At 41.6% G+C, this 25,942-nt stretch overlaps 1 protein-coding gene across 1 annotated transcript in view; it reads right to left on the bottom strand.

The window, feature by feature from the left end:
* Positions 1-25,942, bottom strand: part of LOC137620494 (putative methyltransferase C9orf114) — a 67,263-nt gene that overhangs the window by 6,292 nt on the left and 35,029 nt on the right. The window contains exons 3-5 of the mRNA XM_068350663.1: positions 21,252-21,402; positions 19,502-19,751; positions 15,213-15,333 (exon numbers count right to left, since the gene is read on the bottom strand). Of these exons, the coding sequence (XP_068206764.1) occupies positions 15,213-15,333; positions 19,502-19,751; positions 21,252-21,402 (522 nt within the window). The remainder of the gene's footprint in view (positions 1-15,212; positions 15,334-19,501; positions 19,752-21,251; positions 21,403-25,942) is intronic.

The following is a 25,942-nucleotide window of genomic DNA, read 5'->3' as shown; positions in this document are numbered from 1 at the left end:
AGTTGAGCAAGAGATGGGAGCAGAAAGTGTACGCAGTAGATATACTCTCCTTAAAAATCAGAATGAACATAGAAGGAATAGCAAAGGAATCCAAAGATAAACCAAGCTTCAGACCAAGCTTCCCTGAGGACTAAATCTTGGATATGACGTCTGAAGCAAACAAAAGGCACACAGAAGACCATTTACAGGACCGACACTTTGTTCTGAGGACTAAATCTTGGCTATGACGTCTGAAACAAACTAAAAGCACACAGAAGACCATTTGCAGGAATGACACACTTAGTTCAACAAAGAATGAATCTCACCAACATGTTTACTGATGGCAACCATCGTTTTGAAGGCCAAATCCAGTAACGAGGCATTCCCCCATGAGTCCATAAGGTCTGACGAGGTTGTGCAGTATCAAGGCTAAACCCGACCTTTGAAATATAGCTGTTTATAAAGAAATTGATCAGTAATATTTCTGATGTTTCATGCTATTTTGCCTGATAAATTCTTCCAGCTATAGTTAAATTTCAAAGGTAGGATTTAGCTTTGGTACTGTATAATGATAGAAATATTTCTATTTTCAACCATTCTGTCTATTATTCCCTAGATCCAAGTAGCGCTGGAGAAAAACGGCTGGTCTTTATCCTTTAGTGACCAAGAGAAATAGTTTCGTAACATTGATTAGGTAAATGAACGCGGCTAAACTTGGAACAGAGACTTTAAGTGGAGAAAAAACCTATTTGATGAACTCAACAAATTGTACCTATTTGCTCTGGTAAAGGTAAGTCATATACCGGCAGTAACAATAGTGGTGACCAAAGAGTAACTCTCTGAGACTTAAGCTGAATAATCTCCACACAAAAAAGGAGCAAAGTATGCCATATAGCTCGCTGAACTTCAAGCACTTTAAAGCCACTGCCTCAGAGGGTTGAACCGGGGAAAAGCATAAAAATTCATGTGATTCCAGATCTGAATTACAGCATCCACAATGCAAGTACCTGTATTTGGCTGTAGCAAATAGTGCAGTAGCTATTTGCCATTCATAGGCATCAACACAAAGCCACATGAGATGGCCAGAAATGCTTAGATGTTCTAACATCGTTCCTCTCTCACCAGATGTCCTTTGCTCACAAGTTTTACAAGTGAGTACCCTAGCCTTTGTTTGATCCAGTGGAACCAAAGGGGTTCCCTTAAACATACTCCACTGATTTTCCCACCACCAAAGGTTTTCCAGGACATACTTAGTGACTAGAATCCAGGACAAATTGTGACAATGGGGCAGCTTTCCAACACAATGCATACGAGAAAACAGAGCCAACTGCAAAAAAAAAAAAAATAGTATTTTCAGCACTTCCAGAAGACTGATTATCGCCTGCCATAATTTGGACGTGGGCTGAAGATAATACCATGTGTTATTAACTAAATCAATGGAAGAACCTCCGTGATGTTATATAGCTTCATCCTAAAGTACTTTGCTTATGTGGAAGAACAGAATCTAAATTGTCCAAATTGATTGGCAGATCATAAGCCCAACAAAAAGCGAGGAGAATCTGCAAGTCAATGCTACAATTCTACTGTGAGAAACTCCAAGAACAGCTAATTTTTCAGATTGATATAATCATAAAAGAAAACCCAGTTGATGTTTTCAAGTGACCATAGGTGCATACCATCTTATCAAGGAAATGCATATTATCCAGGAAAGAGTAATGCTTAAAAACAGCTGGACAAAACAAGGTAGGGTCTGTCAAGAAACAGGAAAAGTCACTCATCTTGCAACACTTAAATCCATGGTTTCTAAGCTCTAAAACTTTTGAAGATAGGCCCTGATCAGGGGATAGAGGGCAGGTGAAGATTAGCAGAGTTTCATCTCTTACCACCTCGAGAAAGTGATTTCAACTGGAAGCAGTACCTATGAATACCCAAATAAACAAATACAGAAAAAAAGTACATGACTAAACTAGTAACAAAATGTCTAAAATATTGCTCAACTCACTTTGCTCATATGTCCACGTCTATGCTTCCATGACAATAGCGAAACAAATCCGAGATTAACATACACATTTTTCTTGTACCATATAGTACTTTAAAAAACTTCCTCACAATAGTAAGCACACACGTAGCTGATTATATAACTCGGTGATTGGTAAGTGACTTTAAACTGTACATGTTTCTTAACCATCAGGTGATTCGACCCATGTCAAAATCATTCTCAGGCTCATGACTTTCCGCCAGGGAGCAATGACATGTGCCAACCTACTTATGTTGACATTTTGTAGCGCAACTAACAAAGGAACAACGATAGAAACTGAAATTTGCAATAGAAACTGAATAGATTTTCTATAAAGCACTTTTTGTTACATGAACAGATGACAACAGGATTAACTATGCCAGATGGTGTAGCTGCACTGTAGCAACAACATTGTATAAAGTTAAAGATGTCTGGTTTCAGTTCCAGAATTCAAAGAGGTGTGCAACAGAACATTAGCCGGACAAGCCCGCCCCCAATGTAATTCCCCCACTAAACTCACCTGTCCCAGGCTGGGATCAATCTGCTGTCATGCGAATGCTAGGCTAACGCATTACCATCATACCGTTTATTTTTTCTTCATGTACCTTAATAGTCAACCAGCTTTTACCATAACATCAAGATACAAAAGCTGCCAAAATAACTCGTCATAACATTTTCTTGGAGGATATTTCCTTCTGTCATAAGCAGCAATTTCTGAAGGACTACAATTTTGATTCAATACGATGGAATTTTAACTTGTTATACTTAGACGCTGAAAAATGTGAAATGGAACCAAGAGCAACATTTGTACCCTCTAGACTTTTGTGGCATTCCCAAAATGGCATAGAATTGTATGTAGTTCTTTAACTAAACTGTACATTTTGTAAATAAATAAATTTCTAAAATAAATTTGTGCATATTTATGGAAGTGAAAAATAAAATAGATTTATAACATCAAGGCTGTACATGTATTCATGAGTTCCTAAACTTTTTTTATCATTTCTTTACGTGCCCTACACTGTGCATATCATATGCAGTTTACCAGAATTTGATCCTACAATAAGTTTATTATTATTTGCTTATTCATGTTTAAAATGCAAATGGAAAAAATTTGTATTACTGTACAAGGGATAGATGTACCATGGTTTTTCCCTGTCTTGGGTTAGAGATCTCTTGCTTGAGGTACACTTGAGCACACTATTCTATCTTGTTTCTCTTCTTGTTATTTTGAAGTTTTTATCCCCTTGTTATTTTTATGTTTTTATAGTTTATATATGAATGTGTTGAGGTGGTTTGGCCATGTTGAGAGAATGGAAAATGGCTGTCTGCTAAAGAAGGTGATGAATGCAAGAGTTGATGGGAGAATGAATGAATGATTTAAAGTTTTCAGGCATCCTGACATCTAAGGTCATTGACGCCGAGTTGATGGGAGAAGTACAAGAGGAAGGCCAAGGTTTGGGTGGATGGATGGAGTGAAGAAAGCTCTGGGTGATAGGGGGATAGATGTGAGAGAGGCAAGAGAGCGTGCTAGAAATAGGAATGAATGGCGAGCGATTGTGACGCAGTTCCGGTAGGCCCTGCTGCTGCCTCCGATGCCTTAGATGACCGTGGATGTAGCAGCAGTAGGGGATTCAGCATTATGAAGCTTCATCTGTGGTGGATAATGTGGGAGGGTTGGCTGTGGCACCCTAGCAGTACCAGCTGAACTCAGTTGAGTCCCTTGTTAGGCTGGAGGAACGTAGAGAGTATATGTATGTATGTATATATGAAAGATTTATTTTAATGTTGTTATTGTTCTTGAACTTCTCTTGTAGTTTATTTCCTTATTTCCTTTCCTCACTGGGCTATTTTCCCTGTTGGAGCCCTTAAGCTTCTAGCATCCTGCTTTTCCAACTAGGGTTGCAGCTTAGATAGTAATAATAATAATATGATGATGATGATCATTCAAGGTATGACAGTATATAATGATTACATGACAGTTGTACAAACTGGGTTGACTACATATTTCTTATCTACAGTATTAGCTTATTATTTATGATATAAATTTTTGGCTATTTCTTCTTCGCAAATGGTTATTCATAACATAGTTGAGCGATTGTCTGAAAATAATATTGTAAGAAATGAGTTAGCAGCTAGAGTGGATATGAATGTGTTAAGGTGGTTTGGCCATGTTGAGAGAATGGAAAATGGCTGTCTGCTAAAGGTGATGAATGCAAGAGTTGATGCGAGAAGTACGAGAGGAAGGCCAGGGTTTGGGTGGATGGATGGAGAGAAGGAAGCTCTGGGTGATAGGAGGATAGATGTGAGCGAGGCAAGAGAGCGTGCTAGAAATAGGAATGAATGGCGAGCGATTGTGACGCAGTTCCGGTAGGCCCTGCTGCTGCCTCCGAAGCCTTAGATGACCGCGGAGGTAGCAGCAGTAGGGGATTCAGCATTATGAAGCTTCATCTGTGGTGGATAATGTGGAAGGGTGGGCTGTGACACCCTAGCAGTACCAGCTGAAATCGGCTGAGTCCCTTGTTAGGCTGGGAGGAACGTAGAGAGTAGAGGTCCCCTTTTTGTTTTTGTTTCTTTGTTGATGTTGGCTACCCCCCAAAATTGGGGGAAGTGCCTTGGTATATGTATGTATGTATGTATCAATAAAATGACAATTAACTAAACTTTTCCAGGATAATAGTCGCAGAGTAATCAATTCTGGAAAATTTTCCCCACAAAATTTTGACCCTGAAGTTATGGAAACCATAAAAATTATTTAAACTAACAATACTGTATTTTGAGTCCATACTTGAGATTTTTTATGAAGCAAAGAGAATGTTGAATGTGTCGAAACATTTCAATAAAGATAATTTCTTTGGAGTTTTTATATCGGATGTGTAACTTATATTTTTACCTCAATTGTTTTTTTTTTTTTTTGCAACGTAATCGATAAACAGACATTAAATGAGAGAACTCTTTTCGTGTTTATTTCAATCAGGGGAATCATTATGATGTGCATTAACTCTGTAACCAACGACAGATTACATTAATCTGTATATAATTAATTACAGATTATAATTATAGTCTAGTAATCAATCTTTTAAAAGGCAGAATTAGTTCACTACAAAAAGATCTGCTTCAATATTCTTACATACCATAACATTTCATGGTCTATTTTTAACATCTCATGGTCTTTTTTTTATTACTATTTAGAAATCTAACATCTTGTACTTTGACAAAATTCAGCAGCCTATTTAACGTGTCAAATTCCTGACAAGAGCAAACCTAAACAGAAAAGAAATTATTTAAACATCTTGCATTTTCAGTCATTTGTATTTCTCTTAACTGTACAAACCAGTCCTTTAATAGGAGTGTGTTTTCAGTATAGCTGGAATTCGGTTGTTAAAAATTTAACGAGGTGTCGGTAGTTACTGCAGGGATTGCAGAGTAGCCACTTTGACCTTCATCTAGGACTTGTGGGTTGGTTGAGGCAATAAGTAAAACGTAAACGTCTCAGCTTTGTACAGTTATGAAAAATTTAAATTGCTTGAAATATTTGTGATTTGTTCATACATGTATACGATCGCTCTTCCTTTATTAGGACCTTGAATAGGAAGACCTTCCAGTCAAGGTAAGTTCCTTGGAGAATCGAAAGTCACAGTCATTTGAAGAACAAGCGCAGGTTCTGATCGTGTGATTTTTTATCACGTGTCTTCTGGTTGCGTGATTCCCATGGCTTCTGAGCATGTGGTTTCCAAGTGTGTGGTTCAAATCACATGGTTTCCTGTTTGCAACTACGATTATACAGACCAAGCGTGAGGAACCCTGTCTTGGGGGAGTGAACGCAATCAAATCGTTCCCGTAATGAAACATGAAGGGAAGAAGGAAACATCGGTGCTCATGAAGGGAAGATCACGTAGTTCGTGCCAGTGATGTGACCGATTATAGATTCTTCTTTCACCATAATCCAGTCCAACTGTGTGGTGTAGGACCAGCGCGTAGAAGATTGTTTCTAGTGACTAAGTGCGCAAGGGCCACTCAAGCAGTGATGAAAAATATAAAAGTTCAATGGTGATATGGAAGGGATGGTCTGCATTGTTGTTTTTGGAACTTTCTGAAGAGAGAAGAGAAGGAGTGAACAGCTTATCCTCCTATAAGGGGTGCGCATGTTCAGTTCCGAACAAGACTGAGCAGTTAATACAGGCGTGTGTACACGTAAAAGACGAACCAAAATGTATTCTCTGGTAAGTAAACTTCCTGATATGGAACCTCTAGTCTTGCTTAAAGGAGAGAACATACCAGAACTCAATTCCCAAGTGAAAATGCTCCCAGAACATGCCACTAGTTCTCTCGACATTCTTTGCGTGGCATCACTGAAGCATCACAGGAATGTCAAAGCACATAAGAAGGACAATGGCAGCTGCCAATGTCCCAATCTGTAGAGTTTGTGCTTTGTCTTGCATGACACCTCACAATGGCAGCAGGAGTATGAGCTCCTAATAACTCCTACTGAAACATCTCTAGAAGTGTCTAGTAATCATACAGTGCAGTTTCTTCTTTGAAACCAAGTAGAGGAAAAGGTCAGTTTTATGAAATTCAAACTCCTCTCACTCAATAGGCACAGGGTATTGTCCTCATGAGTGAAAATGTCTCTAAAACCCTCTGAAGGAGGTGAAGGGCAATGGCAGTGGCCTTCATCCTGACCAGTACAGGAACAAGTATACAGGAGTGTCAGCACTATACTTCATATTGACCTACCTCCCCATGTTTGGTTGGAAGGTGATGTACAGCACCAGCCCCTCATGTACGTGAGACGAGGTTGAACAAATACTTATATGACTTTGAATGATCAGCCTTCATAGGTGGCTTCTTCCTCTTTTGTGAGCAGCTAGTGCCGTGTCTGGAAGCTCGGCAACTCAGGCAAATCCTTCTGGTTGGAAGCACTAGTTGCTTCAGTTCCTGGAAGCACTAGTTGCTTCAGTTCCTGAATGGCGAACAGAAGAGGGTGGCACTGAGCGGAATGCAGGCACATTGTGTAAAGGATTGTTGGTGGTTATAAGCCTTCCTGATGATACAGTGTACGTGATGGGATGCCTCGAAGACCATTAGTGTGTTCAAATCGGTCCTGATCTCCTTGTCCCTAGGGAACTGTCGGAAGGATAAGAAAGAAAGCGGTGTTCTTCATCCCGATCAAGGGTTCAGAGCTCGGTTTCATATGGTAACAGGCTAGTGAACACCTGCATCAAGTACCGCTCGGAGCAATCAGATACAGATTCACGTTTCCCGGCCAGCTTTAGTTCGTGTCAGAAGCAAAGTAATTTATACACTTAACCCTTTTACCCCCAGGCTCTTTGGAAATTTCCAACCCTTAACCCCCAAGGGGTTATTTTTTTCAAGCACATTTTGCAGTATATTTTTTTTAAATTGCTCTAACAGCCTTAATTTTTGTCATAGAGAGGTCAGGTTGGTCTCATTCTCTTGGAAAATGCCTGAATTTTTTCAAAAAATTATCAAAAATATGAAAAAAAAAATGTTATCGCATTTTTTGCAAGGACGTACCGGTACATCCATGGGGGTAAAGGGATGGGTTTTGTGAAACGTACCAGTACGTCCTTTGGGGGTAAAAGGGTTAAAGATCATTGTTAAAGAGAAGACATGATCCTTCGATAAACCATGAAACGTGTTCCCTACTCATTTAAAAAGGTACAAAATTTCAGCAAAAGTGGAGTGCACTCATGTCCAGATTAACAAAATTAGAATACGACAGATGTAATGAAACTGTCTTTAAATTAATAAAATCTAAGCTCACGATGAATGATGAAAAATATAACTACAGTGGTGGTGAGAAATTTCTCTCCAAGTTTCAATAGTTATCAATAAAATGATTCCCTACTTATGCATAACCTGGTAATGCTGCTCACCCAAGTTTGAGTCTACTCTCATTCTAACACACAATAATGGTACTCCCTAGATGAAACTGGAAGCAAATAATATCTAATAACTGTCTGAATGCCAAAAGATTTAGCATGAAAAATCCTCTTGTATGCTTGTACTTTATAAATAAGCAGATCTTTGTCAGTTATGTGATAACTTCAACGTTTGAATATTAGTGAAAAATGTTATTTTCATTAGTAAAATAAATTTTTGAATATACTTACCCGATAATCATGTAGCTGTCAACTCCGTTGCCCGACAGAATTCTACGGGAGGGATACGCCAGCTATCACTATACTAGAAGGGGGTGTACTCACAAGCGCCACCTGTGGCCAGGTACTACAGTACTTGTTGTTGACGCCACCTCACTTTTTCCTCGGTCCACTGGTTCTCTATGGGGAGGAAGGGTGGGTCAATTAAATCATGATTATCGGGTAAGTATATTCAAAAATTTATTTTACTAATGAAAATAACATTTTTCAATATTAAACTTACCCGATAATCATGTAGCTGATTCACACCCAGGGGGGTGGGTGAAAAACCAGTGTACAAGACTAAAGGATAGCTAAGTATCCCGTATTTCATATAATCAGTTATCCACAATAACAATGAAATAATAAGTACCTGGTAAGGAAGTCGACTTGAACCGTTACTCTGCCTTTAATAAGATCGTCTTCCTTACTGAGCGCAGCGTTCCTCTTGGAAGGCTGAATCAACTCAAAGGTGCTAAAGTATACAGGGCTGCAACCCATACTAAAGGACCTCCTCACAACCTTTAACCTCGGCGCTTCTCAAGAAAGAATTGACCACCCGCCAAATCAACAAGGATGTGGAAGGCTTCTTAGCCGACCATACAACCCATAAAAAGTATTCAAGAGAAAGGTTAAAAGGTTATGGGATTATGGGAATGTAGTGGCTGAGCCCCCGCCTACTACTGCATTCGTTGCTACGAATGGTCCCAGGGTGTAGCAGTACTCGTAAAGAGACTGGACATCTTTGAGATAGAATGATGCGAACACTGACTTGCTTCTCCAATAGGTTGCATCCATAACACTCTGCAGAGAATGGCTCTGTTTGAAGGCCACTGAAGTAGCCACAGCTCCCACTTCATGTGTCCTTACCTTCAGCAAAGCAAGGTCTTCTTCCTTCAGATGAGAATGTGTTTCTCTAATCAGAAGCCTGAATAGTAAGAAACTGAGTACTTAGAACTTGGAAAAGAAGGTTTCTTGATAGCACACTATAAGGCTTCTGATTGTCCTTGTAAAGGTTAAGACCTTTTTAGATAGTACCTAAGAGCTCTAACTGGGCAAAGTACTCTCTTCAGTTCATTCCCCACCAAGTTGGACAGGCTTGGGATCTCGAACGACTTAGGCCAAGGACGTGAAGGAAGCTCGTTTAGCAAAAACCGAGCTGCAAGGAACATGTAGCCGTTTCAGATGTGAAAACAATGATCCTGCTGAAGGCGTGGATCTCACTTACTCTTTTAGCTGTTGTCAAGCACACGAGGAAAAGAGTTTTTAATGTGAGGTCCTAAAAAGAGGCTGATTGGAGAGGTTCAAATCTTGATGACATAAGGAACCTTAGGACCACGTCTAGATTCCAGCCTGGAGTGGACAACCGACGTTCCTTTGAGGTCTCAAAAGACCTAGGGAGGTCCTGTAGATCTTTGTTGGTGGAAAGATCCAAGCCTCTGTGGCGGAAAACCGCTGCCAACATACTTCTGTAACCCTTGATCGTAGGAGCTGAAAGGGATCTTACTTTCCTTAGATATAACAGGAAGTCAGCAATCTGGGTTACAGTGGTACTGGTTGAGGAAACTGCATTGGTCTTGTACCAGCTACGGAAGACTTCCCCTTGAGACTGATAGATTCTGAGAGTGGATGTTCTCCTTGCTTTGGCAATCGCTCTGGCTGCCTCCTTCGAAAAGCCCCTAGCTCTTGAGAGTCTTTCGAAAGTCTGAAGGCAGTCAGACGAAGAGCGTGGAGGATTGGGTGTACCTTCTTTACGTGAGGTAGACTTAGAAGGTTCACTCCTAGAGGAAGAGTCCTGGGAATGTCGACCAGCCATTGCAGTACCTCTAAGAACCATTCTCTCGCGGGCCAGAGCGGAGCCAACCAACGTCAGCCGTGTCCCTTTGTGAGAGGAGAACTTCTGAAGTACCCTGTTGACAATCTTGAACGGCGGGAATGCATACAGGTCGAGATGGAACCAATCCAGCAGAAAAGCATCCACGTGAACTGCTGCTGGGTCTGGAAACGGAGAACAATACAACAGGAGTCTCTAGGTTATCGAGGTAGCGAACAGATCTATGGTTGGCTGACCCCACAGGGCCCAAAGTCTGCTGCAAACATTCTTGAGAAGGGTCCACTCTGTGGGGATGACCTGACCCTTCCGGCTGAGGTGATCTGCCATGACATTCATACCACCCTGAATGAACCTCGTTACCAGTTAGCTTTCGATCTTTAGACCAGATGAGTAGGTCCCTTGCGATCTAGAACAACTTCCACGAAAGAGTCCCTCCCTGCTTGAAGATGTAAGCCAGGGCTGTGGTGTTGTCAGAGTCCACCTCCACCACTTTGTTAAGCTGGAGGGACTTGAAGTTTATCAAGGCCAGAATAACCGCCAACAACTCCTTGCAATTGATGTGAAGTGTCCTTTGCTCCTGATTCCATGTTCCCGAGCATTCTTGTCCGTCCAAAGTCGCACCCCAGCCCGTGTCTGATGCGTCCGAGAGGAGACGGCGGTCGTGTTTCTGAACAGCCAAAGGTAGACTTCCTTGAGAAGAAAGCTGTTCTTACACCACGCGAGAGAAGACCTCCTCTCTTCGGAAACAGGAATTGAGACCGTCTCTAGCGTCATGTCCTTTATCCAGTGAGCAGCTAGATGATACAGAAGGGGGGGGGAGGTGGAGTCTCCCTAACACGATGAACAGGGCCAGCGATGAAAGTGTCCCTGTTAGACTCATCCACTACCTGACTGAGCATCGGTTCCTTCTCAGCATGCTCTGGATGCATTCTAGGGCTTGGAAGATCCTTGGGGCCGACGGAAAAGCCCGAAAAGCTCGACTCTGAAGATCCATACCCAAGGAGACAATGGTCTGGGATGGGACGAGCTGAGACTCCTCAAAATTGACCAGGAGGCCCAGTTCCTTGGTTAGATCCATAGTCCATTTGAAAATCTCCAGACAGCGACGACTTGTGGGAGCTCTTAAAAGCCAGTCGTCTGACGGAGCCGGACACAAGATCATGGTACTGCTGCACAGTCTGTGAACTGTCAACCATGGGCAAGCGAGGAAGTACAGTGACAACCCGAATCTGTCTAGACTGTCTGGGTCGTACAGACAACTCCTATCGGGTTGCTGAGGTTGCCGCACTGCGTCACAACAAGTCACTTCTGCTGGTTGTTGAACGTCCTCCCCGTGACACATTGACTCCGTAAACAAAAAATCCTCTAACAAGGACTAAGCTTGGACTGCATGTCTTGCAACACAGCTCAAGGTCTATGGGAGCAGGTGTGGTAACAGACGGGATTAGCGACTGAAGTGGAACCATTACCTTCCCTGGAAGCATGTTATGCTTAAATAAAAGTCCATAGGAGGCTACGCAGCTAAAGGCTCCCTCCAAATGACAGAGTCCTCAAGGGAATATCAGAAGGAGGGAGAAAAGAACTTTCTCATCTACAGGGACCATATCCTAGAAAAGCTAAGTTCTCTCAGTGAGGGTTTCACTGGTGCAAAAGCAGCAGACTAGAAGGCAACGTTATGAAACTGCTTGACAGTCTAGTGAGTTGGCAACAACCAAAGATGTGTGACTGAGAAGCATGCGGTAAGGTATGCAGAGCATGTTGTATGCAGAGTATGCTGTATGCAGAGCATGCTGTATGTAGAGCATGTTGTATGCAGAGCATGCTGAATGCAGAGCATGCTGTATGCAGAGCATGTTGTATGCAGAGCATGCTGAATGCAGAGCATGCTGTATGCAGAGCATGTTGTATGCAGAGCATGCTGTATGCAGAGCATGCTGTATGTAGAGCATGTTGTATGCAGAGCATGCTGAATGCAGAGCATGCTGTATGCAGAGCATGTTGTATGCAGAGCATGCTGAATGCAGAGCATGCTGTATGCAGAGCATGCTGAATGCAGAGCATGCTGTATGCAGAGCATGTTGTATGCAGAGCATGCTGTATGCAGAGCATGCTGTATGCAGAGCATGTTGTATGCAGAGCATGCTGTAAGCAGAGCATGCTGTATGTAGAGCATGCTGTAAGGTAAGCAGAGCGTGTGCATGGCGTTTAACATTTCTCAGAAATTCCATGACCAGTGCTAGAGTGCTTTATGCATGCTTGCATGGGGTTTTAATATCAACATAATATTTACCTTACATTCATAACTCATGATTCATATTTTTGCCATATTTTGCGATATTGTTAAAAATATATTGCAAGGAATACAAATACAGTATATTTTTATAAGTAATACAAATAACCTCCATTATCATAATGTTTGAAAATGGAGGTAAGGTATGCTGAACAGCAGAGTCAGAACGAGCTGGAACAACAATAGTTGTGGTTTCCTCTTCAAGACTCTGTTGAGGGAACACCTGAGGCTCAGTCTGCAAAGGCTGATCAAAGGAAGTAGCAGAAGGTAGGCGCATGGGTGGAGGAGGCTGACTCCTGGCATGAGTGGCTGAACTCAAGGGTTGCGCTTGCTGAGTGATTGGCGGATGCGCAGTAGCAAGTTCCTGAGGAACGAGTTGAGGTTCCTGCGGTGTGAGCTGAGAGCGAAAAGGAAGTGGCTGCGCAGAACGCAGTAAAAGACTCGCAAGTTGAGGCTCCTGAGGCGCAAGGCTAAGGTGTTGAGGTGCTTGCCTTGAGGAGGGTTGAGCTCGCTGTAGCGAGAGCTGAGGAGACTGACTCATGGATGGGAGAGGTTGTTGTACCTCAAGCGAGTGTTGCCTCACTGGTGGAACAGCAAGTGGAAGCGGAGGAAGAGAGGTATAAGCCTCCTGTTCCCATTGCTGAGGTTGCCTTAAGGAAGGCGGAGGGAGCTGCACACCACTGGGATCAGTAAACTCATAACGTGGCTCAACATCGTACGCCTGGCAGGCGGTACTGCGGTCAGGCGGAGCGAGCGCAGGCGGAGCGAGCGCAGGCGGAGCGAGCGCAGGCGGAGGCGCAACCTTCTCAGCCCGACACTCACGCATCAAGACCGAAAGTTGTGACTGCATGGACTGCAGTAGAGTCAACTTGGGGTCGGCAGACACTAAGGTCTGCTGAGGTAAAGCCTTAACAGCAGAGATCTGTTGCGGCAGAACCTTACTCCTCTTAGGCGGAGTGCATACAACTGATGACTGAGGAGAGTCAGAGCTAACCCAATGACTGCATCCGGGTTGAACTCTAACTTCGTACGTCTGGCATAGGTCTGGACTTTACGTTTAAGAGGTCTTGAGACCTGAGACCAGCGTTTTCTCCCCTAAATTTAGTGGCTGGAAAGAGACTAAACACTAGATCACTCTAGAAACGTTTACCTTCTTCCCCTAAAGAGACTAGGGAGAAGAGCAAAAACGATAACAACGTTACTCGCTTGAATGAAACGTTTATCCTCCTCTTTCTCCCTCCGTCTCTATCTCTCTCTCTCTCTCTTTCTTGACTTAGAACCTGAGAGAAGAGCCCAATCATATATATCGTTAAAACATATTATTGTTAAAGGAAAAAACTGAAATATTTCCCAAAATGAAAAGTTCCTTTATAGGATTAAAACCATTAAGTTAAGAAAGAATGAACAAAACGTTAGACACGGTTACTCTTACTGCAACGTGAAACCGTGAAAATTCTTTCTCTATCGTAACGATAGAGCGCAAGTTGAACGTTCTGAACGTCAACAACTGCAGAGACAAAACAAAACGTTAGTTCAACTTTGAAAACAGTACGAGACGATCAAAGAAATTCTTTCAAAGACATTAAAATAGCATAATATGTTAACAGGTAAAACCGAAATGACGGGCTCAATGTTAATTAACTTCGGTACCAAGAAAAGACCGCCTACTATTAGGAAGGTCGAATATAAACAAATATAAAAATTAATTTTAATAAGTTTATAATAAAAGGAAGTTAATCGAAGAGGCCTATAAGAGGCGGAGAGATATAAAATAAATCTATAACTTTTGTTAAGCAAAATTAAGAAAGAGAGTCTATACTCTCTTAGACACCAACACTTCCGTCTAAGGGAAGGGTCGGCCATAAAAAGGTGAAAGAGAGTTCATACTCTCTTCGTCACCATAAAAAATCAAATTAATTCCAAAAGCTAACTAAGCTAATATAGAAGTTTCCAGTATAGCGAATAGCTGCAAATTTTAGAGAAATACTTCACCAAACCGTGAACAATACTCCAAAATCATAGGCGTATCCAAGAACGTCTTGCCGGAAGCACGACAGAGGAAAAAGTGAGGTGGCGTCAACAACAAGTACTGTAGTACCTGGCCACAGGTGGCGCTTGTGAGTACACCCCCTTCTAGTATAGTGATAGCTGGCGTATCCCTCCCGTAGAATTCTGTCGGGCAACGGAGTTGACAGCTACATGATTATCGGGTAAGTTTAATATTGAAAATAATTCTTTTCAGTTGACAGGCAGATGCTTAGGAAACTGTTTCCCAACAGAACTGTAGAGTATTTGAAAGATTATACTTTATTTTTTTCTAACAAAACTTCCCTAACTAAAAGTAACTAACATAGTTGTCTGAGAGGGAGATAATTGATGTCAGAGCTCTACAGCTACTGCATCCAACAACTTTGAGATCACTTATAAACTTACATGTAGTACCTAGAAACTTATTTTCTCAATTTAAGGCCCCAACCCAGAACTTCAAGCTTTGCTGATCAGTGCAGGTCTGCCCATTGCATTCTATATGATAATGCTTTTATGGTACCAAGCCTTCATCAAGATCAACATCAGAAGTTCTTAATTCCACAAACCATGGATTGAGAAGCCAGGGAGAGTTACAAACTAAGTGATGTGCATCCAAGAACTTAGGAATAGGCTTTGATGCTACAAGAAGGCAATTGATTGCCTGCCTGCCTTCTCCCATTTGACCTACTGACCATCTTCAAGCTGCCCCCTCGCCCCAACGAAGTTCTGAAGGTTGCACTGAGCCATCCTATTGATCTCGAGCCAGAAGACCATTGCTTATAGTAATGTTGTTTTATGTAAGATAGATAGGATTTCCTACCTGGGTGTATAGCTATTTATAGGCCTCGTAACATTTTAAACAATAAAGACTAACAAGCTTTTCAAAATTAAAAAAAACCTTACCTCCAAACACAAGTAATGCATGAGAGAACACAGGAAATGAAGACCTCTTTGCATCGCTCCCTTTGTCCGACGTGCCAATTATGAGATCGTATCCGCCAGGAAACGTGCAGCCTGTGACAACCTGGAACATAATAGAAATGCAGAACCATATCATAAAAGCAAAGTGAAAATAAATACAAAATGCATAACAATGATGAGCCTTCAGATGTAATTAAAGTACGACAGTACTTTTAGAAATGAATACTAATGCTATATTAATCATTTTTGGGCAAAGGCCATGTCGTCCTGATGGAAGATTACCAGAGCATTAATGTATCTGTGGATTTTCCAATTGTGCCTTAACCTCAAGACAACATTTCCTTGGTCGCTCCGACCTTAGAGACCTATGACGTTACCGTTATACGTCATTACTTCTAATCATGAACTATGATAGATCCTGAAAGCATACCTTGTTCCTACACGGTTATAAACTTGTCTGTTGTGGTATATTTTTAAGTTTTCATACAGGAGGATAGATGTGAGCGAGGCAAGAGAGCGTGCTAGATATAGGAATGAATGGCGAGCCATTGTGACGCAGTTCCGGTAGCCCCTGCTGCTGCCTCCGATGCCTTAAATGACCGCGGAGGTAGCAGCAGTAGGGGATTCAGCATTATGAAGCTTCATCTGTGGTGGATAATGTGGGAGGTTGGGCTGTGACACCCTAGCAGTACCAGCTGAACTCGGTTGAGTCCCTTGTTAGGCTGGGAGGAACGTTGAGAGTAGAGGTCCCCTTTTTGTTTTTGTTTCTTTGTTGATGTCGGCTACCCCCCAAAATTGGGGGAAGTGCCTTGGTATATGTATGTATGTATGTATGTATGATATAGTTATTAAAAGTCCATGAATAAATTATACTCTTTGAACCCTTTCTATTGTTTCTAATTATTGCTGAATCATATAGAATGTTGGATAAATAACCATAGTGTGATCTAACAATTGAGAGAAGATTTTCATACAATACTCTAATAGTCCATAAACTATGAATTGCAGCACCTTGCCCTAGGAGCCAATTCAGTACTCCTTTGCAACAGGGAAACCTGCTGCAAATGCATTGTAAAAGAAAAAGTTGAGAGGATGGACAGCAAAATGAAAGAAATTATGTATGAATGGAGGTATAGCTAGGGATTGAGCGTATGCTGCAGCTTCCATCCTGTTCGTAATACTAGGCATGCAATTAAATCCAATAGTAAGGCCTTCTGCATCATGAGGCTCAATACTACACAATATTCCAGAAGTTTTATTCCAGCTGTGACCAAGTTGTAGAAGGATCTTCCTAACCGGGAAGTTGAATCGGTAGAACTTCAAAAGTTCAAACTTGCAGCAAATGTTTTTTATATGTTGAACAGGCTGACATAAGTCTTTTTATAGTCTATATATGAATTACCTGTTTTAATAATTTTAAAATATCTTATCTTAATTTTTCATTACTTCTTACATCGCTGCTCGAGGTACACTGATAGCACGAACCCCCATGGGGTTTACATTAGCTTGAAAACGGTGATGAATAGTAACAGTGCATTTAAGACACTCAATTTGCTACTGTTGCTTGTCTGGTTGAGAAATACGGTTGAAACCTGTTATTTCATCTACTAGCCTCGCTTCAAAATACACTTGGGCAACCTATTATATCTTATTTCTTTTCCTCTTATTTTTTTTAAGTTTTAATAGTTTATATATGAAAGATTTATTTTCATGTTGTTACTCTTCTTAAAATATTTTATTTCAATTGTTAATTACAGTAGTTCTCTTGCAGTTGATTTCCTTATCTCACTGGGCTATTTTCCCTTTTGGAGCCCTTGGGAATATAGCATCCTGTTTTTCCAACTAGTATTGTACCTTAGCAAGTAATAATAATAATAATTACTACCTGAATGCTATGAAAACCTTACATTCAGGTACAAAGTGAGTTTCTCCATCATCAAGCATTGCCCGTTCTCTTTAAGTCTTTGTCAGAGAAATGAATTCCTTAGCCTTTCAACAAAAAGGATTATTGTGACAATTCTTTATCAGCCTTACTTGTTCCTCTCACATTCGAGCTGCTTCCTTATTTAATATTATGGATGCAAGTAAGATCAACAAGACATAAAGCAATTGTAATTTCAGACAAGTTGTTAAAAAGGAATTGTGTCATGAACATGTTTTTAGTACACAACTAATGCATTTAAAGATCTACCTTAGGTCCTGGTTTAAAAGCTGATAAAACTTCATATAAAAGGTCATAATTAATCATATAACTTTTTATAGTGTTTAGACTTCTTGCCAGGGGCACAACTCTCTTTTGGTAAAAAAAAAAATACCAATGCAATAAAACCACAAAAATCAAGCAAGATCTAACATTATACTGCTAGTTCAATCTTAAAATACAAGCCAAAATATTTCTTGCGTAACTAAGACTATGATAAATATGCATTGTATTGTAATTATAAATACATGATAGACACTGAAGTACGCATAGAGAAAAACGTACACAGTGCAGTAAATTTTTTCTTTTTCTTTGTGCAGAGGCCAACAGAACTATCCCCCTGATATGACCTGTATCAAGTGTGATGGAGAAGAGAACATTTCAAAACTTAGTGGAATGCATGAATAAACTGTATACGAGAGAGAGAGAGAGAGAGAGAGAGAGAGAGAGAGAGAGAGAGAGAGAGAGAGAGAGAGAGAGAGAGAGAGAGAGAGCACAATTATTGTCATTATTACTAGCCAAGCTACGACCCTAGTTGGAAAAGCAAGATGCTATAAGCCCAAGGGCTCCAATAGGGAAAAATAGCCCAGTGAGGAAAGGAAATAAGGAAATAAATAAATGATAGGAACAAACTAACAATAAACCATTCTAAAAACAGTAACAACGTCAAAATAGATGTCCTATATAAACTATTAACAACGTCAAAAACAGATATGTCATATATAAACTATAAAAAGACTCATGTCAGCCTGGTCAACATAAAAACATTTGCTCCAACTTTGAACTTTTGAAGTTCTACTGATTCAACTACCTGATTAGGAAGATCATTCCACAACTTGGTCACAGCTGGAATAAAGCTTCTAGAATACTGTGTAGTATTGAGCCTCATGATGGAGAAGGCCTGGCTATTAGAATTAACTGCCTGTCTAGTACAGTATTATAAACAGGATAGTATATACAGTTCTCACTAAACCGAGTCCTCTGAGGATTGCTAATTTCTAGAGAATAAATTTGTCAAATTGCACCAACGCGAGCAAAAGAAGGCAACAAGCAAGCAAAAGAAGGCAACAAGCAAGCAAAAGAAGGCAACAAGCAAGCAATCTACTTTGCTTTCTGACCTTTAACGAGTTATGATACGTATAGGTCCTCAACTTACAAATTTAACCCTTTTACCCCCAAAGGACGTACTGGTACGTTTCACAAAACTCATCCCTTTACCCCATGGACATACTGGTACGTCCTTGCAAAAATATGCTATAAAAAATTCAGGCCTTTTCCAAGAGAATGAGACCAACCTGACCTCTCTATGATGAAAATTAAGGCTGTTAGAGCAATTTAAAAAACATATACTGCAAAATGTTCTGGGGAAAAAATAACCCCTTGGGGGTTAAGGGTTGGAAATTTCCAAATACCCCGGGGGTAAAAGGGTTAATAGGTTCCAAGAAGCTGTTTGTGAGTCAAATTTTGTTACATTTTGTAGCCTAGGGAAGGCCTATCCTGAATACCGTGCCTATGATTTCCAGCTACAAAATTCAATAAATAGTTGGGTTTCATATGAAATAAATATCTGGCTATTTAAAGGTTTAAAGGTCGCTCATGAATGGCAGAGGCAAGGGACAGTGACATTGCCATGGCAGTTAGGACAATGCCCTAGAGACTGACCATATATTATATGATCAGCGCCCAAGCCTCCTCTCCACCCAAGCTAGGACCAGGGAGGGCCCGGCAGTGGCTGCTGATGACTCAGCAGATAGACCTATAGGCTCCCCCAAATCCCCCAACCTTAGCTCACAAGGATGGTAAGGTTGCAGACACTAATGGCACTAACGAGTCTGAGCGGGACTCGAACACCCTACTGGCAAACACCAGGCAGAGACGTTACCAATCAGGCCACAGTTTACTGTATGAAATGATATAATATTGTTTAATTATATTTCTTTATCTTATCTTTGTTATCTTCAGTTGGATCTGTGTTGACATCTCCAAATTTTTGCAGGTTAAATGTTTGTAAATTGAAGCTCACCTTTTGTATGCATACTTTTACCAAAAAAAGAAAAAAAAATAGACATACCTCTGAAAGGGAATTTGCTATTCGAACAGAATAGCCCCAGTAGAAGCCCATTTTTGATCTTGGTTCCTCAGGCGGAACCACAGTAGCATGGATTTCACTGGTATCGTCATGATCCGCCGGTGGCTCGGGCGGTAGCTTGACGGTCACTCGCAGACCAGGATCTATCTTTTTATCGATCAATACATTTCTATCGATTCCAACATCAACAAAAGAAAGGGATCCTTTGCACTCCTCTGAGACCACCCCATCTCTGAAAACCATTAAAGAATATGATCCCTATATAAAAGTTCATTAAGTACAGATCCTTTGCACTTCTCTGAGACCACCCCATCTCTGAAAACCATTAAATATGATCCCTAGGCAAGAAAGCATTAAGTACAGTATATGTAATAGTTCATTATATAGTTATGTATTGTTTTCTCTCATCATCATCATTATCATTTCAGCCTTCAAAAGTCCTTTGTTGAATGTAGGCCTTCCCCAGGTTCCTCCACAGACTTCTATCCCAAGCTATTCTGTGCCTCATACATTAATATCAATCAATATCAATTACAGTTAAAATATATTGAGGGTTTGGGTTGTAAAATAAAGTCAAATATTCATAGCACTTCATAAATTTAGATACAAACGCAATTTCAACCAATACCATTTCACTTTTCTTGGCAGTTCAACTTAGCACTGATTGCTAATACAGTAATGGGTGCTCTTTAGGTAAGCAATCTCATTTATGTTGTGATCTCAGAAATTCTTCTTTGCTTTGGTATACAATCTCAATATTTTTTTAAGGTAAAAAAAACAAGAATAATAAAAAATCTAATGGTTCTTGCTTCGCCGTGCGCTCGCTTCGCTCGCGAAAAATAAAAACATCAAGCTCCATATGTACTAGCAAGCGGTAATGTTGAGCTGCGCACGCTAACATCAATGATTGATTATTATTTCTTAGATAATTAATCCCGGTATATATTTATTCAAGAAAATCTAATGGTTCTTGCTTCACCGTGAAGTGATGTGAGATCCCATGCCAAACCAGCACTCAGTAATGTACCAGTCTGAAAATCACAGTGGTTTTGTTATCATGTACCAGGTATGGATAAAAGCAACCCCCTGTATAAATGGTTTGTACCTTGTCATATTTGGTTTAAAAGTTAAGAATAAGCAACAGAAGCAAGGGATAGGTTATTATACTTGAAAATATTGTCCAGGAGATAACAAATAGTATATACAATCCATGTAATTATCATTATTAATACAGTTGTTAGCTTAACCCTTTTACCCCCAAAGGACGTACTGGTACGTTTCACAAAAGCCATCCCTTTACCCCCATGGACGTACCGGTGCGTCCTTGCAAAAAAATGCTGTAAAAAATTTTTTTTTTCATATTTTTTATATTTTTTTGAGAAACTTCAGGCATTTTCCAAGAGAATGAGACCAACCTGACCTCTCTATGACAAAAAATAAGGCATTTAGAGCAATTTAAAAAAATATACTGCAAAATGTGCTGGGAAAAAAATAACCCCTTGGGGGTTAAGGGTTGGAAATTTCCAAATAGCCTGGGGGTAAAAGGGTTAACCAGGTCACTGATTGGAGACACACTCCTTTAGTCTTCTATAACATTTTCTACAGTGTTAATAAAACTATAAAAACTTGCAGAACCTTTCCAAACTGAAGCACTGTATGTACACACTATGTAAGTTCTTTTTTTAACTATTCTAACATATAAAAATGGGGACAATTTATTTTATATTCTTACCTGTACTCACACCATTCATTGAATTTAAAATGATGTGGAGCATTTAGAGGATTCAGCAGTCCAACAAATCGTAGATTTTTATCGAACCCAAAGAAATATTTCCTCAGGTACTGAGGTAACTCTTGATACTCCAACAAAATTTTCATTTTATCTGGAAGACGTAAATTAACATTAGTGATATGAGGAGTACAAGCATCCGATTTCTAATACTGTACAGTACTTTACATTTAACTGAAAATGTGCATGCATACTTGGCGTTTAAAATGTCCTACCTTTGAGAGTATATCACTATCAATGAGTCTACAGTACTAAGCCTCTTTATGTCAGTTAGACATACCGTACGTCAGTTCTGACGCCACGTCACTTCCAATATTACGTCACTCTCCTTCAATATTAAATAAAGAAAAATTATAATCAAACTCATGTTGTTTTACCCACCTTACGTTGGTATCGGAGTCATAAATTAAAATTTTCATAATGTATTGTACAGTACACACTGTACTTCACAAGGAAATTTATCAATTTAAGTACTTTTTTGTATTCTGAACATGTATAGGGAAGCTTAAATAATACTCCATTGCTTACTAAAGATAAAGAAAAACTCTATATGATTATCAGAAATCTTGGTCTTAGAGTAATGAACAGATTTTATAATATAAGCAATGCAATTGTAGTGCATAAATAACTGTAAAGAATAACAATAAGATATTACTGTACTGTAAATGGTATAAAATAAACATCAATACCTTATAATAACATATATAAAAAAATCTGGATGAATTTCTAAGCTCTTGTATAGTATTTTTAAAAACGTATTTTTTAAAACATGATAAGAGTAAGCACGATACAGTACATTTATGATCTTTGTACCATATTGAATTTATATCTATTGTCTAGCAACATTTCGCTGAAATGACAAATTCGTAGGTAATTTGTATTTTTCCTAACTATACAAACCTTAGCTATTTAAAGTGGGTAATTACTTTTGGGCGTAGCTGAAAGGATGAGCCATTAAAATTTAACAAGGGTTTACTACCCCACCGCTAGTTAGCAGGGTGTAGGGGGGGTAGCTTGCTACCTCCCCCCCTCACACACACCTGTGATTGAGTTCACTTTGCTTAGAGGTAGGACTTCATGGGGGACAGGGCTGGAGGGCAAGTTTGATTAAATAGCTAAGGTTTGTATAGTTAGGAAAAATACAAATTATCTACGAATTTGTCATTTGTTCCGTAACTGGAATACAAAACACGCTTTTTAAAGTGGGTGACTTAACCCTTAGGAAGGGTGGAATAAGTCCCAACCATACTGGCTTTGGCTTTGCCCGGGGACTCATTATCTGAGTGTGTCAGCACTCAACAATAAAGAGTCCCTGCACCTCGCTCGCACCTTGCTATGCAAAAGCTGCGGCCTACGTAAGCTGTGTGTGAAGGAAAAAAGTGTGACTCGTCCTAGGAAGTTGACCTGAAGTTCTTTAGATGGAAACTTAAGGCTAGGACTCTCCCAATACCACCTCGTCAGGGTATGGGAACGCGACAGTATTAACTTAATACTAGGAATACAAGGGAACATGATTTACCTGCAGTGGTTTGAGGTCAGCTGTGCAGAGAACCCAGGATGCTGCTTTCCCCAAGAGAGGGAAGAATGAAGAAAAGAATAAGGGCCAGGCATACCTTTTCATTCATGCAGACTAAAACTGGGTAACAATGCCCTCAACCCTCTGCTACTTGTCCATTAAGGAGCCTAACCAGCTGTTGTGCAGCCACCACAGGGCCGATAGAGAACGTATCGAGCCTCCTGTGGGTCACGTCTTGCAGGTAGTGGGCTGTGAAGGTCGTTTGACGCTTCCACACCCCTGCTTGTAGAACCTGCGTCACTGAGTTTTTCTTGAAGGCCAAGGAGGTAGCTACTCCCCTGACATCATGAGCTCTAGGACGACGTGATGGAGGAGGGTCAGGATTCAGGGACAGATGGATTGCCTTTCGAATCCATGCTGAGATGGTGTTCTTGGTAACCCTCCTCTTCGATCCCCCAGTGCTGACAAACAAAGCCCGCACTTGGAGACGAACTGCAGCTGTTCTCTTCATGTATAGCCTCAGACTCCTTAATGGGCACAGTAGGAGATGGTCCAGGTCATCTGTTACGGAACGAAGACTCGAAATCCGGAAGGAGTCGAAGCGAGGGTCTGGCACTCCCGGATTCTGAGTCTTGGCAATAAACTCAGGAACGAAGCTGAGCGTTACCTCCCCCCATCCCCTTGAATGGGCGATGTCATACGAGAGACCATGAAGTTCGCTAACTCGCTTGGCTGATGCCAAAGCTAGTATGAACACCGTCTTCCAAGTCAGGTGGCGATCTGAAGCCTGGCGTAATGGTTCGTAGGGAGGTCTCTTAAGAGACCTGAGAACTCAAACCACGTTCCATGGAGGAGGTCTCACTTCCGACTGAGGGCAGGTAAGTTCATAACTACATATGAGTAGGGAAAGTTCTAGCGAAGAAGAAATGTCCACTCCTTTGAGCTTGAAGGCTAGACTTAAGGCTGAGCCATTGCAGGGATCTCATTCTGAGATGACCGTTGGGAACTAGACGTACCAAGGATGAGAGATGGCCGAGGAGACGTAACCACGATTGGGTTGGGAGTTCGTCTAGTCTGAGGAAAGGACTTGCGACTTTCCTCAGCCTTGCTATCCTGTCGTCTGATGGGAAGGCTTTGTGGAGATAGGTGTCCCATATTATGCCTAGATATACCAGTATTTGGGTAGGAAGCAGAGAAGACTTCTCGAGATTTACCATGATCCCTAGATCTTGGCAAATCCCCAGAAGTTTGTCTCGGTGTCGAAGAAGGCTTGACTCCGAGTCTGCTAAGATCAGCCAGTCGTCCAGATAACGGAGGAGACGGATGCCGATCTTGTGTGCCCACGAAGATATCAGGGTGAACACTGGTGAAAACCTGAGGTGCTGTTGAGAGACCGATACACAGCACCTTGAACTGGTAGATCTTGTTGCCTAGGCTGAATCTTAGGTACTTCCTTGAAGACGGATGGATTGGGATCTGGAAGTACGCGTCCTTCAGGTCCAGTGTACACATGAAGTCTCGCGGTCTCACTGCGAGTCTGACCGTGTTTGCCGTCTCCATGCTGAACGGGGTCTGCTTGACAAACCTGTTCAGAGCTGAGAGGTCGATGACTGGTCTCCAGCCTCCAGACGCCTTCTTTACAAGAAAGAGTCGATTGTAGAAGCCTGGAAACCCGTCGACGACCTCTTGGAGAGCGTCCTTCTTCAACATGGTCTCGACTTCTGCCCAAAGGGCTTGCCCTCTTGCCGATCCCATGGCAGGAGAGCTCAACGACACTGGATTCGCTGTCAGGGGAGGTAGAGATGTTATGAACGGGACGCGATATCCTTGGGTGATCACGGAGATCGTCCAGGAATCAGCCCTGAGTTGCTGCCACCTGTCCGTGCAACTTTGGAGGCATCCCCCCACTAGTGGACATGCGGGGGGACTGCCAATCTTAGCGTTTGTGGCCTCGGCCACTCCCCCTAGGATTTTTGCCTCCCCTGGAGGACTTCTTGCCTTTCCTGTCCTTGATGGGAAAGGGCTGTTTTGACACCACTGCCTTTGCTGCTACTGCCGGCTTTGTCGTCTTTGCAGACGCTCTGCTCAGACTGTCGGCGAGCACATTCCTTTTGCCCAGAATGAAGTGAGCCAAAAGTGGAATCGAGAGGACTTCGGTCCATCTCAGTATCTCTACTGCAAGATGGGATAGCTGTTCTGAAAAGGTACCTCCCTGCTTGTTGATGTAAGCCACTACTGTGGTGTTGTCGCTCATCACCACCACAGAGTGACCTGCCAGGTGCTGTTGGAACTGTTGAAGGGCCAGAAAAACGACCTTCATTTCTAGCAGATTTATATGGAGGCACTTTTCTGATTCTGACCATAGGCCTCAGGTCCTGTGGTTCAGAACATGGGGCCCCCACCCTTTCTTTGAGGCGTCCGAAAACAGCATAAAATCCGGGGGGTGGACGAGAAGATCCACTCCCTTTCGTAGGTTCTCGTTTGCCACCCACCACTGAAGGTCCGTCCGTTCCGCGAGACCCATAGGGATCAAGACGTCCGGGGAATCGTGTCCTTGACTCAACTGGGACTTGAGTCGCCATTGCAGGGATCTCATTCTGAGATGACCGTTGGGAACTAGACGTACCAAGGATGGGAGATGGCCGAGGAGACGTAACCACGATTGGGCTGGGAGTTCGTCTCGTCTGAGGAAAGGACTTGCGACTTTCCTCAGCCTTGCTATCCTGTCGTCTGATGGGAAGGCTTTGTGGAGATAGGTGTCCCATATTATGCCTAGATATACCAGTATTTGGGTAGGAAGCAGAGAAGACTTCTCGAGATTTACCATGATCCCTAGATCTTGGCAAATCCCCAGAAGTTTGTCTCGGTGTCGAAGAAGGCTTGACTCCGAGTCTGCTAAGATCAGCCAGTCGTCCAGATAACGGAGGAGACGGATGCCGATCTTGTGTGCCCACGAAGATATCAGGGTGAACACTGGTGAAAACCTGAGGTGCTGTTGAGAGACCGATACACAGCACCTTGAACTGGTAGATCTTGTTGCCTAGGCTGAATCTTAGGTACTTCCTTGAAGACGGATGGATTGGGATCTGGAAGTACGCGTCCTTCAGGTCCAGTGTAC

Source organism: Palaemon carinicauda, chromosome 27, assembly GCF_036898095.1.
Source record: "Palaemon carinicauda isolate YSFRI2023 chromosome 27, ASM3689809v2, whole genome shotgun sequence".
Classification (NCBI taxonomy): Eukaryota; Metazoa; Arthropoda; class Malacostraca; order Decapoda; family Palaemonidae; genus Palaemon; species Palaemon carinicauda.
This window is presented reverse-complemented; position numbering and strand designations above follow the sequence as displayed.